The sequence below is a fragment of the Sus scrofa genome, chromosome 3, assembly GCF_000003025.6.
Source record: "Sus scrofa isolate TJ Tabasco breed Duroc chromosome 3, Sscrofa11.1, whole genome shotgun sequence".
Lineage (NCBI taxonomy): Eukaryota > Metazoa > Chordata > Mammalia > Artiodactyla > Suidae > Sus > Sus scrofa.
In genome coordinates, this window is record NC_010445.4 from 97622076 (window position 1) to 97635150 (window position 13075).

The 13075-nt window shown below is 38.0% G+C and overlaps 1 protein-coding gene across 1 annotated transcript in view; it reads right to left on the bottom strand.

Annotated features, from left to right (window-relative positions):
* Nucleotides 1-13075, bottom strand: part of MTA3 (metastasis associated 1 family member 3) — a 181466-nt gene that overhangs the window by 20673 nt on the left and 147718 nt on the right. The window contains 4 exon segments of the mRNA XM_021087577.1: nt 6928-7150; nt 8129-8280; nt 11758-11784; nt 11787-11881. Of these exon segments, the coding sequence (XP_020943236.1) occupies nt 6928-7150; nt 8129-8280; nt 11758-11784; nt 11787-11881 (497 nt within the window).

Sequence of the window (13075 nt, forward strand, 5' to 3'; positions counted from 1 at the left end):
GCGTTTTCTTCACCTTCAAATTTTTGACAAAAATGTCCTACAGATTTTCTGTGGCTCAAACCATTTTTCTAGGCTACATAGAGGAAATTTCCTTTGACATGCGTAGGGATTCTCTGCGCTCTTAGTGTCAAAATGTATAATTCAATCTGGAACCTCAAATAATTTAAAATTAAAAATTAACTTTTTCATAAGCTCTAGCCCTTTCATCAAGGAAATTCTCATCTATTAACTATTAAACAGAAAAACATGGGAAAGTAGCATTTTAAGATATTGAAATTGACAAAAGCACATACAGTAGAGAGCCTGGAATCTGAACATGTATCCCAAGCACTGGCTAATTACAATGCAACCACTGGCAACTATAAGTGGCCAATTTCTTTTCTTCCTATTCAGCTTATTTCCTCTGCGGGGGAAAAAAAAATTACTAAGCTACGAAGCTTTTCACCTGTTGTTGAATAATAGTGAAGATACTGGCAGAAATAGAATAAGCATATTTTAGAGGGGTAATCTAAACAAACATTAAAAAGCAGCCCAAACCCTGCAAGGATCGAACACCTGTCACATCACTGTGAGTTAACACTAAATAATTCCTTATATTTCTAATTCACCTAAAATTCAAGTTCTATTTGGGAAGAAGACAAGAGAAAAAAATTTCTTTCCTATCGATAAAATAAAGCTTGAATGAACCATCTTAGTGTTTCCTCAATATTTTGGACAAAATCCATTACTACATTACTAGTAGTAAGTTTAACTGTTCTTTGTTCCAGTCTATAAGTCCCAAAGAAAAAGTGCCAATGTGACTTCGAGTGATGAACTCCCACGTGACTGTCACCTTGACAATAACCAACAAACCCATCAAAGGAGTCACCAACACAATACCCAAAGACATTTCACTTTACCATACTAATCTGCTTTTAATTTCTCACTAAATTAGTAGGATTAATTATGCAATGTTCCAAGTGACAATTTACAGAGCACTTGAGTGGGAGATCAAAGCTCTTTAGAAGGATCCATGTTTCATCAATCCTCATTATATTTTAAAGGAAGTAGTTGGTGGCAAGAATTATCAGTCTCAACTATGAATAAATTAGGATGAAAGGTGGGTGTTAAGACTACCTCGTCACTGTTTAACATAAAAACTGCATCCATTCAGTGATTATACTGAATACAAACAGAAAAAAATAGCTTCTGTTCCTAGGGGATGGTCATCAACATAGGATGAGCAGGTCTGTACTTCAGTTGGTTAAAAAAAATCTTGAGGAGTTCCCGTCATGGCGCAGTGGTTAATGAATCCGACTAGGGACCATGAGGTTGCGGGTTCGGTCCCTGCCCTTACTCAGTGGGTTAACGATCCGGCGTTGCTGTGAGCTGTGGTGTAGGTTGCAGACGCGGCTCGGATCCCGCGTTGCTGTGGCTCTGGCGTAGGCCGGTGGCTACAGCTCCGATTCAACCCCTAGCCTGGGAATCTCCATATGCCGCGGGAGCGGCCCAAGAAATAGCAACAACAACAACAACAAAAGACAAAAAAAAAAAAAAGAATCTTGGTCTGCACTCAAGACCAGGCCAGTGGTACCTTGTTTTCAAATTATTCAACTAACTCTATTTAAAGAGATAATTAATTAGCATGCATTTAAAAGCACACAGGTAAAGAAAGCAACCTGAGAAATGCCCAAAGAAACCATAAGAAATCAAAATCCACCCAGAGGGAGAGCATCTTCATCTCACTCCAGTCACCTGATTGAGCATGAGACACATTTCCCTGACTTCCTAGAGGATGATTGATCTGTATCTCTTTGAGGTAAATCTGGAAAAACTTATTTATTTATTTATTTTGCAACTCATCGGCCAGCTTTCTAAAGTAGTTTGGAAATATTAGGGGAATAAAACAGAAAACTTGCAAAATGTACACACTACATTAAAATTCACAAAAATACCTCACATGGGCCTTCAAAATTGCTATTAAAGGAGAACCATCCATAGAATTTTTTTTTTCTTTTTTTGGCTGCACCCATGGCTTGTGGATGTTCCCAGGCCAGTGATTGAACCTGTGCCACAGTTGCAGCCTGCACCATTGCTGCGGCAATGTGGATCCTTAACCTGCTGTGCCACAAAGGAACTTCCCATAGAATTTTCTTATGGGAATTACAAAGTCATTTCTAAACAAGACACAAAACTCACGTGCCATTAAAAAAAAAAAAAAAAAAGGATAAATTCAATCCTTAAAAAATCTGCTTGGTAAATACAACATGAACAGAATTTAAAACAAAATGGGGGAAATATCTGCATTAGAAATCAAACCTAACTTCCTTAAAATTAAAAAGTTTAAACAAGTCAGTAAGACTTTTTTTTTTTTTTTTTTTGGTCTTTTTTTTTACGGCCACACCCATGGCATATGAAGGTTCCCAAGCTAGGGGTCCAATCGGAGCTGTAGCTCTGGCCTACACCACAGCCACAGCAACATCAATGCCAGCAGCATCTGCGACCTACACCACAGCGCATGGCAACACCGGATTCTTAACCCACTGAGTGCGAGGCCAGGGATTGAACTCATGTCCTCATGGATGCTAGTTGGGTTTGCTAAATGCTGAGCCACGATGGGAACTCCAGTCAGCAAGACTTTTAATAGAAAACATGCCAGGGGCAAAAACATTAGACAAAAAAGGCAATACAAACGTTTTTCAAACATATGCAAAAATTCCTACTTCATTCAAATGCGAAATGAAAGCTGATATAACTCACACGTCACCTGTCAACTAGTTAAGGGTTTCAGAGATGAATAGCATTGCCGGTGAGGTTCTAGAAAAATAGGCACTCTCTAGACACTGGGGAGGAGTATAAATCATAGTTTTTCTGAGGGCAACTGGGTAGTGACTATGAGAATTCAAAATGCACGTTACTTGACCCAGATGTTTGACTTTTAGGGAATCTATCCTGTAAGCTACATGCACATCTCACACATTAGTCTTAAATGATATCTGTACAAAGATATTTGTTGCACACAATAGGAATGGCGTTAAGATCTGTAAACATTTTTGTACCTTTAGGAAAATTTAAAGTATCCAAAGACAACTTATTATTAAAATAATAAACTACCAAAATAAGCTAAGACTTCTCTCCTAATGTTAGAACTTAAACGTTTGCAAAATTTTATACAATTATTAGAAGTAACTTCTGCGGAGAAACTTTTGGAAAAAACTCATAAAATATATAACAAGTTTCCTTTGAATATGAGCCCTTGGGATGCTTCTGAAGTTGAATTAGCATCTTCAAACAGAAGAAAGGGGAGTTCCTGGTGCCTCAGCAGGTTAAAACGTTGTCACTGCTCTGGTGCAGGTTTGATTCCTGACCTGGGAATTCCAGCATGCTGCCAGGCCAAAACAAACAAACAAACAAAAAGCAGAAAAAGGGGCTCCAAGTTCCTCTCGAAGTTCATACTGGGAAAGGGTGCTGCGATTCAAGTCTGGAGTGTTGTCAACTCAGAATCTGCTTAATTTTGCGTGAAAGCAACAGAAGTAGCTTGGCCACTTCTCCAAGCACATTTCCTTCATCTATGCAATGCTGTTAATGTATACCTACTTCTATTTAACCTCAGTCTCTGGTCCCTAAGCACAGAAACCCTGTGCTCATGAAAAGATGGGGGATTTTACAGATCTTTGACGAGTCATCCGGTAACTCAGTGGTAATGTCTAATGACAAGAACAAGTGCATCATGGTTTTTTGTTTGTTTGTTTTACTGAGGGGAGGGGCGTCAAGGGGGAGAAGAGATGGGCTGTCTGAAACTTGATGCTGTGTTACAGCCATTCTACTGGTCTGCGAATCTTATCAAGGACTTTTCTTTATGCAATGTTTTGGTTTTTTGGTTTAGCAACCCATTTTTAATAATCACTATCTACATGGTAGAACCGGCTCAGGCACTGTACCGTTAGCAATTTTTAGCATGGACGTATATATTCACATATATTTTTAAAATAAATAGGTATTTTGAGATTTGGTACATATATAGTGGGGTAAAACTAAGTAGACATATAAGTGTGTGTGTGTATATATATATTATATATATATATATAATTATAGTTTTTAACACAGGTTGGTCATACTACATACTTATCTTAGTTTTTAAATCACTTTTTTTTTTTTGGCCACACTCACAGCATGCCCATATTTTGGGGCTGGGGATCAAACCCACACCACAGCAGCAACCCTAGCCACAGCAGAGACAACACTGGATCCTTAACCTGCTGAGCCACCAGAGAACTTCTTAAGTTACTTTTTAATAGGAAACATATTCCCATGACTCAAAATTGAAAAAGTTTAAAAGGATGAAGATTGTGAAATCTTCCCCACTCCTTTCCCTCAGCCTCTCAGCTTCTCTTTCCAGAGATTCTACTTCTTATACTTCCCTTGGAATACTTTATAAATATGCAAACAAAGACTCCCTTTCTCACTAAACTGTATTCCTTAACACTAGTTTCTTAATGAAAATAAAGACCAGACTGCTGCCATAACAAATTAAAACCTCTAAACAAGAATTTGCAAGAACTCAAAGTTTTGACTATGCTCCCCCCGTGTAACTAAGAATTTACCTCCTCAGCTCCCCACTCCTTCACTCTCATGCACCTCACAAACTTTGGCTATGATATTGGACGTGATGGTGCTGCCAAGGCCAGAAGCCATGGAAGGGGTCAACTTCTACCGTTCTTACAAGAGGATGAGTCTCAAGTTCACAGGGAAAAACTATTTCCTCTTCCAATACTATGAAGAACTACTCTAAATGCATTCATTGGAGCTCTTGATCCACCAATGTCTTTAGAATTAGGAATTTTCACCTGATCTGAAAGTGCATTCATTCTGCATCATAGTGATTCTTAACTTTTCAGGGGAGGTACGGGGCCACCAATGCCTTTGAAAAACCAAGGAAAGCTTACTTAAAAAAGAAAGAAAGAAAATATAGCTTTACCCTCCCAGTGGACCAAACATAGTTGCATATGGACATCAGATTATTAACACCTAACTTCTTGCTAAAAAGCCAAGATAAAGGAATTTGCTAAAGAGGCTGTAACAAGGTAAGTATATAAGAAGGGAGAAGATAATGTAAGAAGCAATTAGATGCTAGGGAAAGAGTTGTTTGTTTGTCTTTTTGTCTGGCGGTCGGGCGGGGGGGACTGGGTAGGGTGCTGAAACTGTATAATTTTAAATCTCAAGGTAAAATTATTCTGAAAATCTGATTATATATTTAGCTTGATGAATGAAGTTAAATATAAAATATCCTCCTTTAATCTCACCACAAAAAATTACTCTGTTCTTCTATCATCATCATCATTACAGCTGTATGTTTATAGAAATAAAATACAGGTAATTTAATCTTGACCCATTTTTTTAGTAGCACAGCCTTTCAATTGAGAAAAATTAAAACGAGGTTACAAAAATATACATCATTGAAAGATAATCAAAATAAAGACAATCTGCAAATTAAGAAATTAACAGATGCTTAATGGAAACAGATGCTTCCTTAGAAGCCAATTTAGTTAGTGATGGTTTCTTTTCCATTCACAGGAACAAAGATGATCCTGGATCCTGGCCAATTTTAACGGAAGAATTTCATTCATTTTCTTAATTTTATTCTTCTCTAATATTTAAGAAATTTAAGTGTCTTAAATCAGCTAGGCAGTTTAGATGGATATAAATATTTTCCAGTTCCTTAAAATTGTAAGAAAGTGACAACCACATAAACCCATCAACTCAGAAATGCTAGCAGAAAACCTCAATCTATTCCTAAATTCTCAAATATACATGAGCCTAGTGTCGCTAAATTTCCCCTCCACGGGACACAGAGATTACTTCCAATTTCAACTCCCTTGACAAAACACTTTTTTTCTTATAAAGCATTTACCTGTAGGTTTTAAAGGCTTTCAACTGTTCTGTTGGTAAATTATCTTTAGAACAAAAAACACCTTTCAATTACTTCTTCTATAGATACCCTCTTTAAATCAAAACATGGCATAATAAGAAACTCCTTATCTCACAGAAAAGTGTCTACTGAGTATCTTTAAGATTTCCTATCTGTTAGACCAGACAGCAAATTCTCTTATCCTTTAGGCTAAGGAAAGGATTGCCCGGCTCTAACACGCTAACCAGGAATGTAACTAAAAGAAGCAAGATTAGAATCAGAGCTCACACACAAATTATAAACACATTTAGGTTGTTCATAACAGAACAGCCTGAAATTCACTGGTACATGTGACCTTTGTTCTAACAATAACAACAAAACATAAGCAAGACTGAATGTGTTGAAAATGAGAGTAATAAAGTCATGTAAATGGTGTGGTATTATATATGGTATATGATTATGAAATGGAAACCAAATTGGACAAATAGAAAGATGCTCAACCACAAATTCAGACATTTAGTTTGAAAAAATTAAATGTGTGTTTTCAGAAAATTCACCCAAAAGACTTTAAAAGTTCATTTGTAATTTGCTAAATCTTCTAATTTGTTATGAAACATGTGAATTTCCAGACTATGGTATGATAATTGTCAAAGATTTGTGGGAAATTGAGAGGTTTATAACAACATACAATTTCTCATTAGTGTAAACTGGCAAATTTTATTCTACCTTATAGGTAAAAGTGGCTCCACAATAAGGGCTTCTAGGCCAATTCCATCACGAAACCCCACTGTATAGAATCACCTCCCACCAATCTTTTGCTGAGCACTGCTTTCTCATAAAGGCTGCAGAAGTTTCAATGTTTTCAAGTTGGTATGATACAAATGGCAGCAGACAAAACAATGTTAAAAAAAAAATAAACCAAATAAAAGGCTGTACACAAGAACTTATGTTTATTGCAAACAAAAACAGAGAGAGAGAGAGAGAAAAAAAAAATGGTCAGAAGCACAACATATAAGGTTAAGAATTTAAAAGCATCTTACATTCTGCCCTAATGGCAGCATAATTAATAGGAACAAACGGCCGTCTTGCTGCCTGCCGCAGCCGAAGGGTATTTTTGCAGACCTGACGAGCAAATTTTGTGAAATATGTAGTGTGAAGGAAGAAAGCTTGGCGGGTCTTCACTGCAGACTTTGGACTCCCAGTGTTTCGGACTGGCATCCCCTGCATGGCCTGGCGAGACATGTGACTTCTAACTCGAGGATCCTGCAAAATCAGACACCAGCAAACATGTGAAGAATAGAACTTGTCAAATACAGTACAACTTGCTTTCTGTCAAAGTGCAGTTTTTATGTCTTTCACTGGAATGTCTATAACTTAATACAGTGGGAGAGAATTTAAAAGTAAATACTTTTGAGAAGTAGAGAAGGAAATGGGGTGGAAGTGGGGGTTGCCTGTGGTCCTTTACTTTTTTCTTCTAAATTGACCTTAACAATCCAAAATCACATTCACAATAGTTAAAAAAAAAAAAAAAAAAAAAAAGGCCAGGGGTTAATTAGATTACTTTTAAAAAATTCTGAAGGGGGTCCTTAAATCTTATTAGCTCTCCAAAAGAATGTTCTCTCCCCCATAGACAAAGGTGCTTGATATCTGCCATCTGTGAGAATGTCACCAAAATTATACCTTAACTATTGCAAACTGTTTCCACAAAAGCCATTTAAACATTTTATTGGTAAACTCTCCACTCATGCTGACACGCGCCCCCCCCCCACATTGTTCTTCTTTTTTCTGAGTAATCTCACAAGCCAATATATATATTTTGGCTTTTCAGGGCTGCACTTGAAGGAGGTTCCCAGGCCAGGGGTCAAATTGGAGCTGCAGCTGCCAGCCTACACCACAGCCACAGCAATGCAGGATCCAGGCTGCGTCTGTGACCTACCAGCTCATGGCCAAAGCTGGATTCTTAACCCACTGAGCAAGGCCAGGGATGGAACCTGCATCCTCATGGATACTCGTTGGGTTTGTTAACCACTGAGCCATGCCCGGGACTCCTGACCAATATTTTGAATACCTGAAAAAATTGGATTTGTCCCTACCCCTCTCCATGCCCACCCTAGACATTTCAGTACTATTAGTTTTATTTGTTTTTAAGTTATCCTATACTATACTTCTGTTTCCAAGGAGTAATCCAGCCGCTGAAAACCATGACATTTCTCAGCACTATAAAGATTACTGCTTGTGTACCTCTGTAGTTGGGCTGGGAGATAACTTCTCCTCTTCTGATTGGGTGGGCATTTTCAGGCCTCCATACTTCTTCCAATAGAGCCAACAGGTTGCACATAATCTACACTGCATATTGGGTGGGCCCCAAGAATACCACTGATGAGACTGTGTAGCTAAAGGTGGAGGAAAAATAAGAAAAAAACAAAAAATGCAATACAATTATAACATCATTATACATACAATCGAGTATTTCAAAAACATTCCAAAACCATCTTTAGTTTACAATGGTATTTTTCTTATCCTGATTTACCCAGCACACATGAAAGTCTAATATACACATGGATTTTTCAAGTCAGAATTCATTAAACCAATTATTCATGTATCAAGTACCAATGGCCCTTATTAAGAGGGGCTATTAGGTGAAGTGCCCTATATTATGTGTCCTGCTGCTGAAGAAGTTTTTGTTAACTAAAAATATCCTCTATAGTGTATATTTGTGGAAATAAGTTATCAGAACAGTATTATTAAACTATTTCCAGGGGAGTTCCCGTCATGGTGCAGTGGTTAACGAATCTGACTAGGAACCATGAGGTTGCAGGTTCGATCCCTGCCCTTGCTCAGTGGGTTAACGATCCGGCATTGCCATGAGCTGTGGTGTAGGTCGCAGACACGGCTCGGATCCTGCGTTGCTGTGGCTCTGGCGTAGGCTGGCGGCTACAGCTCTGATTAGATCCCTAGCCTGGAAATCTCCATATGCTGCGGGAGCGGCCCAAGAAATGGCAAAAAGACCAAAAAAAAAAAAAAAAAAAAAAAAACTATTTCCAGGTTTCCAAACTTATGGTTCAGAAACTCCTTCAGGGTTTAAAGTGCTTAGATGGGATCTCACTGATAAAAGTAGAAGTCTGAAAGAAATAGTACCTGTTTTCCATTCCTTTATTTTAATCAATAGATAAAATAATTTTTTCCCCTTTTTCAGCTGTACCCACGGCCTATGGAAGTTCCCAAGCCAGGGACTGAATCTGAGCCCCAGCTGCAACCTAGATCTACACCACAGCTGTGGCAATGCCAGGACCTTATCAACCCACTATGCCCAGCAGGAACTCATAAAATAATGATGTTACTATTTTTCCTTTTAAAAACAGAATCCTGTTCCAGACTGTAAGTCTCTAGCATGTACAGTGAGATGACAGCATGCTTACGACCTGATAACTTGGTTGATTTATTCCTTAAACACTAAAACCTGTGTTATTTTACTCTGCAGTTTAAATTACTGCTATGTAACATTTAAAGTATTCCCACAATTGATCTGAAGTTTAAGACGGAAAACACAGACAATGAACATTAAGTTGATGAGGTACATAAAAATTACTGGAATCTGTGAGCATACCTAGGAATGAATATTCTTCTCTCCATCTGTAAATTACCTTCAAGTCAAGATGTTCAAATAGCACATCAAGGTGTCAACACACACTTCACAAACCAGTTGTCAAGTGTCAAGAGGCAATATAGCGATCATTATAATAAAACTGTTTCTTAGTTTATTGAAAATAATACTGTGAACCGATCATGTCTTATGGGGTGGGGGGAGATGGGACAGACACAACTCTTTGCAAATCACAGCTTTCCTCTTGTAATTTAAAACATATAGTAAAGATGATGAGTCAAGATGATTTCATTTTTAAACATCAATTTTAAGAATCCTAAATATTAGGCATGGACATATTTTGGATTCTGAATATAAAATTTCACTCATATTTAAATATACATTTTTACCCAAATTAGTCATGACACATCATTTTAATAATTTGTCAACAAATACCTCTTTTATTTTTTCTTTTTACAGCCACACTTAGGGCATGTGGAAGTTGCCGGGTCAGGGATCGAATTGGAGCTGCAGCTGGGGCCTATGATACAGCCATAGAACACTGTATCTCAGCCGCATCTGAAGTCTATGCCATAGCTCATGGCAACATCGGATCCTGAACCCACTGAGCAAGGCCAGGGATCGAACTCCGTCCTCAGAGAGACAACATCAGGTCCTTAACCTGCTGAGCCACAATAGGAACTCCTCTCTCTCCCTCTCTTTTTTTTTTTTTAAGTTTTCTCTTTCTTTCAAAGTTTAGTTTTTTTTGTTTGTTTGTTTTTGGCCACACCCTCCATGTGGAAGTTAAGTTCCTGGACCAGGGACAAACCCACACTACAGCAGCAAACTCGAGCCACTACAGGGACAAAACTGGATCCTTAACCTGCTGTGCCATAGGAGAACTCCCAAACAACTTTCTCTTATATATAATTAACTCAAATTCAATTAAAGAGTGATAAATAGAAAACAACAAATTCAATCATTCTATAAAGATAAATTTTCTATGTATATTAAGATACAGTTTATGATAGATTATTTAATATATGGACCTAAAATAAATACTATAAAATTAAAATCACTTGTCATGCACATGTAAAAATGATGGAATAACTATTTAAAAGGACCTATGAGACTACATATAATGTGAAGGGGTTTGTAAGGCAAAAATAAGACACATTTAAACCACCACCACCTGTCTGCAGGATTCTTTTTATTTTCATTTAAATATAAATGAAATTCAAAATCTAAGAATTCCCAATTCAGAAACAGTTATACAATCTATGTAAAATTTCGACCAAAAGAATCTAATTTTCCATAAAGTGTTTCCTTTTGTTCCTCATAGGGTAGAAAATGGTTAGACATGTGCTATTTTTATGAAAATAGCAATCTGTCTAGCTCACATCTTCCTTGGTTGCAGGAAAGATAATTACATGATTTGGTTTTAAAGCCTTTTCTAAAGCCAAAGCCTGGTGTGGGGTATGGAGCAGAGTCACAAATGTCCTAAGTACAGCAGGCTACCTACCCCACCTCCCAAAGAGCTGCCAAGAGGGAAAAACTGGGCACCAAGTAGACTATTAATAAATATTAGTGTCCCTCCCTCTTCCACCCGGGGCCACTTTGCTTGGAAAGAAACAGATGAGTGTGTCACCAATGCCCCACTTAAGAGATTACATTGTTGTTTCAGGTTTTAAATAAACACAAAAAAATGTATTGACTACCTAACAGCTCGTCTCAGCAACCCAGTTTAACATCCAGGGCAAATATAATACTGCTGGCTTTGGAAACATTTTTTATATGGATAAATGCTGGTAAACATACTGGGCCCCTGAGGCCAAAAGTATCATAAAACACTACCTTCCAAACCAGTACTCTAAGGGAACCAGGTATGAGGATTATAAACAGCAGTTTATCCACACATAGATTCCTCCTAAAGAATTATTTCTAGCCTTTAATGTATCAAAATATACTGAGGAACTCCCAAAAGGGGGTTGTTTATTTCCATGGGACCTTGGTTTGCACAAAGCTAGTAATAGCTCTGCACACAGCCTGGCACATACTACTGAGGAATAATCAACAGAGGACGCCATAGAAGCCAATCAAAAGAAACCCACTACTTAAATTTTGTCCAGGCAGAAGGGAAGGATGGGCACCTTTTCACTCTGAAACTGCGTTATTGTGAATTCTGCGTGGTTACTAACCTGCTTCACCTCCATACCTCCCACCCCACAGAGACAGCACAGATCCCCACCTTCGCCAACGATAGGCCATCCTGCTGGAGAAAACTTACCATAGCAGCTCTCACAGGCTCGCCCAGGAGAGGATTCTGCGGCTGGAACGTGGTTCCCACGGCTCCATTCACAGCGCCAGGTTTGCCATTGCTGGTGGATATTTGGTTGGGATTTGGTTTGCTGCTTTCAATGAAATATAAAGTGAAGATTCGTTTAACAAAGCAAAAGCCTCTACATTTCATTACTGATTTATCTTAACTACACATAAACATTTGAATGTTCGGTGAAGAAGAAATACACTGGTCAAAGTAAGGGTTAAAATGAACCCAAACAATTTATCTTTACAAACCAAATCTATGTAAAAACCAATCTCTTAAGCATGACACTTACAAAATAAATACAGCCCTAGCTCTTCTCCACCCAAGCAAAATTTCCTTAGGACACCCTCTAATGCTTTTGAAAGATACAAGTTATTAAGCTTTACCACTTATCATAAAATTCTCCTGAGAAAATAAAGTAATTTTCAGAGCAGATAAATTAAGCCAAAGGCTATGTGGTTGTATTTGTTTAGAGAAAACCACGGTACCATTCTTGCTGCTGGTGTGACAGCTGTTGACTCCACGCACTGACTCTCAAGGGGACTGCACAAAAGCCACATGTTTAACAGTGACACCATGCATATCAACAGGGCAGGTCTCTCAGTCAGCACTTCAGGAGACTGACCACTCATAATTCCTACTACGTATGAATTTTTATGAGGAAGATTACACAGCACTTGAAATTAGAAAAATTAATACATGCATTTTGAGGTATTCCTTTTTAAGAGGAAAAAGGTAACATCCATCAGATTTCCAGAGGCCATAATTCCTCACTAACATGCAGCCCAGATTATCTTGGTATTTACTGTGCAAATATGGCTAACTTCTTCCCCTCTAGGGTAGGCTAACCCTCCTGCTTATCAGCCATGTCCAAGAATACTGCACAGGTGTACACAGTATGTCCTCAATACACTAATTCATTTAACATATATTTATACAGTGCCTAGCAAACACAAGTGCCAGCATTAAACAGTCTTCATCCTAGAGGAGCTTTCATGTGTATTTCTTGAGCAGACGATTAAGCAAAGTAAATTAGTAAAGCATTTGTTAGAAATGAATGCTAAATGACTAAATGCAGACCATATTCTATCTTCCCATGGCCAGTGAAATAACAAGAATTCAGAACTATCAGGACACTTGCAGTTTCAGCATGGAGTAGGCTCGTGGGTTTGATTTTTGCTGTTTCTCATTCTCACACTTACACTTACCAGTGAAGTCTAATACGTAAACTTGACCTGACTGCAAAATAAGATTTCTTTCTGGTGCTGTTAATGTAATT